This window comes from Neolamprologus multifasciatus, chromosome 15, assembly GCF_963576455.1.
Source record: "Neolamprologus multifasciatus chromosome 15, fNeoMul1.2, whole genome shotgun sequence".
Taxonomy (NCBI): Eukaryota; Metazoa; Chordata; class Actinopteri; order Cichliformes; family Cichlidae; genus Neolamprologus; species Neolamprologus multifasciatus.
The window spans coordinates 13,393,438-13,397,461 of record NC_140453.1 but is presented as its reverse complement, the minus strand read 5'-3'; the positions used below and the strand labels follow the sequence as shown (position 1 = coordinate 13,397,461).

Genomic DNA, 4,024 nt, shown 5'->3' with positions numbered 1-4,024 from the left:
TTCTGACTTAATTATTTTTTTTTTTAACCACTGCTCTTCTATAGAAAATAACTGAGGTGGGATTTTTATCAGTACGGTGTGCAATGTGCCATGCTATTTTGGACACATTTTGCTATTGCTAAAGTTTTACTTAAGCAAAAACTGAAATAGCTAGAAAGCTAACTGTCAGCACGTGAAGCACTTAGCGCCTTAATAATGTCGTCACTATCTCAGAAAATATTATTATTATTATTATTATTATTATTATTATTATTATTATTATGGCACGTCCAACCGATATCAAATGAAGGAACAGTTTCACCATCTTGTGGGCAACTTGCCGCATTACAGCTTGGAGAATTCGCGTTTCAAGTACGTTTGATCCACACGGCTTCCGTACAGTCTCACACGCGACAACAGAAGGTCAATCATGGCAGCCTGCACTAAAAGGCTAGACAGATTTATAATCTCACTGAGGTTACTGCGAAACTTGCAGCTCCAAAATGAGCGTAAGTAAATAGATTTACTTTTTTTTAAAAAAATCTCCTGTATTATCATATAACTGTGTATTTTCCTGACATGTCGTTGGACGCGCCGTACTTGTGTCCACCCTGAGCTAACGGAGCTAACGCTAGAAACTACAGCTCCAAAAAATAACATGCGTAACCCTTATGTTTACAACTAACTGATGAGAAACAAGACCGTCTTAGTTTCTTCTCGATTTCAGGGTTTCTGTCTACATCTCCGTGTCTTCGTGCTGCTGGGAATGACAGCGAATCGCCGAAATTCGTCCCTCCATCGAAACCTGTCATTGTAGACAAGACACAGACTGTGGCATCTCTCCGAAAGTATGAGGCTCATTTGCAGAGGAGACACCTCAAAATTTCAGCGGCATTGTGTAAAGTGTGTATGAGGGCGTAAATAAGACTTTTTTTGTAACATGTCCCCCCTGCTCCTCTTTCCTTAGGTTCTTGAGCCCAGAGTTTATCCCTCCTAGACAGAGAATAGATCCTTTAAAGTTTTCTATTGAGAGGAAAGACATGATTCGGAGAAGAAAAGTGCTCAACATTCCTGAATTTTATGTTGGTAAGAACCTAAACTGTCAGGTGTAGTACCACTGCATGTTGAGACATTTGAATATTTTGACCTGAATGTAGTGATTTATAACTGTTTTGTTGGTTTCAGGGAGTATTCTAGCTGTGATTATGGCTGATCCAAATGCCAGTGGGAAAAGCAACCGCTTCGTTGGCATCTGCATCCAGAGAGGAGGAAAAGGGCTGGGGGCCACATTTGTCCTGAGGAACATCATTAATAACCAAGGTGAGGTTTGTTTGTTTTGTAAGAAATGTCTTCTGAATGCAGAGGATCTGTGGTACTGCATGAGGAAATTAGGAGCAGCAGAGAAGTATGTGAGCATGGTCCAGGACATGCACAAGGACAGGAAGACAGCGGTGTTCTGGGATTATATCACAGATTGTTGAGAGATGAGATTAGGCAGGAATCTCTGTGAACTGTGTTGTTCGCAGACGACATTATGATTTGTAGTAAGAGTAAGGAGCAGGTAGAAGAGAGAGATGTGCTCTCTGGAAAGAAGAGGAATAAAAATCTGTAGAATCAAGACAAAATACACATGTGAATGAGAGGGAGACTGGTGGAAAGGTGAGGTAGAGAGATAGTGAGGATAGATGAGTTTAAATACCTTGGGTCAAACAGCCAAAGCAACAGACAAGAGGGATGAAGAAGAGAGTGCAAGCAGGGTGGATATGAGTTCCTTTTTAGTCTCACTTTTTAGCAGTGAGACTTAAAAGGAAGCTTTACAAGATAGATATTGAGACCTGCTGTTATTTGAGATACTAATAAAAAGTTAAGAGGATGAGCTGAAGATGTTCAGGGTTTTATTTGGAGTGCCTAGGGTGGCTTTTGCTTTATTCTTTGGGTTGTAAATCTATAAAGAAGGTGTTGCAGATAAGCAACATCTTCTTTAGCCAGGTGATCAGGGATAACCCATGTTTTAATAACGTACGCCTGTGTTTTTGACCTAGGTGTGGAGATCTGCTATGAGCTGTACAGCCCTCGTATTCAGAAGATTGAGGTGCTGAAGCTGGAGAAAAGACTAGACGATAATCTGATGTACCTGAGAGACGCTCTGCCCGAGTACAGCACTGTGGACCCCGAAATGAAGCCAGTGCCTTTCTCACCTACTGGAGAGGTGACTGTCAACAAGGTGAGAGAACTTAAAGGTGAACTGAAACAGCTGGATCAAGTTGGGCTTCTCCAAAGCAAACTCATCTAATACACTCAAATGTTTTTTTTAATATTTTTGATGAACCTTCATTTATCATTACTGATATTACTACAGGTCTTATTTGTAGCAGTGCTGAAATAAATAGGCCAAATGTGTGGGATTTGATAAGTGTTGAGCCCAGTCCAGTTCAGTCTATTTATTTAACAGACCTAAGATGCAAGAATAAAACTGCAGCATTTTGAACCAAAAACAATTACTTGTTTGTTTTTTTATCTGTCCTCCAGATCAAGGTAAGGATGCGTCCAAAGCCATGGTCTAAACGCTGGGAACGGCCTAAGTTTAACATCCAGGGCATCCGCTTCGACCTCTCCCTGACCCCAGAACAGATGGAGCATGCCCAGAAGTGGGCACAGCCGTGGCTGGAGTATGACATGCTAAAAGAGTACGACACATCCAAACTGGAGGAGCAAATCATCAAAGAAGTCCAGCAGGAGATGAGCAAGTGAAACAAACAACTTTTTTTCTTTTTACCATCAGTGCAGACATTTCAAAATTGGAAGATGAGGCGGTCATGGATGTGGAACGAATCAAGTCTTATTCCAAGCGGTTTACAACAGCCACACCTCTTTGTCTGACAAGAAGTGAATATGGATATTGATGTTCTATTTGTAAAAGCATTGTCTTCTTCATGTCTGCGTATCAGTCTGCTGAGGAGTTCTTCCAGTGTCACTGATTTTAGCTGTGACATTCACAGTATGCGATGAAGTGTCGTCTGTAATAAAGCTAATTAATCCTGCAAGCGTTACAACTGAATTTCATTGCCTTGTTATGGTCTGTGTTCTTTGTTTGGAGTTGTGACACCAGGTGGCGGTGTTTCTCTACTCAAGTCGCCTCCCGTTAGCAGTTACATAACTCCCGCACTGTTTTGAGGAGGAACCCCTGCTGTGCTAAATAAACAAATAATGTTTTATTTAAACTAATGATGACAGGACCATTCCAAACAAGCAGGTTAACTGAGATGTTTTTTTGGGTCGATTTTTCCATCCGTTCATGTTCTAAGGGGTTTATGGGCTAAACCTGGCAGCCGTAACCCAGAACCTTGGTATTCAAGGAGCACACACACCAAAGACACCCGGCAGTGTTTTACTGTTGTGGATGGAAAATTGTGGTGTTGAGATGGTATGTTAGAGCGTCAGTTGGGTAGTATAAAAACTCTTGGACTCCTTATGTTATGTCTGCTCACTGTGAGTGTGTGTGTGTGTGTGTGTGTGTGTGTATAAACATGCTCAATGAGTCCCTGCACTCTAATTTCTCCATATTACAGGATGAGATGTGGAGAAAATGGTCTCTAATACAGGAGTAGCAGATGTTTGCTGAGCTCATTATGGACCACACAGATTCCCTGTGTGGAGATAGAGCGGAATAAAGGGAGTGAGGACTCGTGTTACATTTAGGGTCATGGAGTGGAAGAAAGCCTTTAACTGTGATACACAGCAATTCACAGGGTATCTGCTAAAGTTAATGGTTTTGTAATTGTTTTAGTCGAATTGCCAAATCTTCTGCACCTGTTGAACAAATAGGTTTCCACATCGGTGCAGTGTTGTACACACTGTGTTTACTCCGGCTAATTTATTCTCTGCCTAATTAGATGTGACCTGCAGCAAAGAAAACCAACTCCATGTGCTTCTGTATACAGTTGACTGAGAGCCTGTCCTGCGTGTCGTCGTTATGCTACCTACTGAACCTGCAGGCCCTTTCACCTTTTTCGGTATTTCTCTTTGAGGCTGAAGTTCCCATGTG

At 41.6% G+C, this 4,024-nt stretch overlaps 1 protein-coding gene across 1 annotated transcript; it reads left to right on the top strand.

Annotated features, from left to right (window-relative positions):
- Positions 1–371: 371 nt before the first annotated feature.
- mrpl19 (mitochondrial ribosomal protein L19) lies at positions 372–3,032 on the top strand. Its single transcript, XM_085132563.1, has 6 exons — positions 372–488; positions 707–827; positions 947–1,065; positions 1,165–1,299; positions 2,022–2,203; positions 2,509–3,032. The coding sequence occupies exons 1-6, from the start codon at positions 410–412 to the stop codon at positions 2,728–2,730; spliced, it is 858 nt and encodes a 285-aa protein (XP_084988689.1). The 5' UTR covers positions 372–409; the 3' UTR covers positions 2,731–3,032.
- Positions 3,033–4,024: the final 992 nt, after the last annotated feature.

Excerpts from the sequence above, each read along its gene's own strand:
- mrpl19 (XM_085132563.1), top strand. The coding sequence starts at position 410 with ATGGCAGCCTGCACTAAAAGGCTAGACAGATTTATAATCTCACTGAGG. Across the intron at positions 1,066-1,164 it reads CATTCCTGAATTTTATGTTG|GGAGTATTCTAGCTGTGATT; the intron begins GTAAGAACCTAA and ends TGTTGGTTTCAG. Across the intron at positions 1,300-2,021 it reads GAACATCATTAATAACCAAG|GTGTGGAGATCTGCTATGAG; the intron begins GTGAGGTTTGTT and ends TTTTTGACCTAG.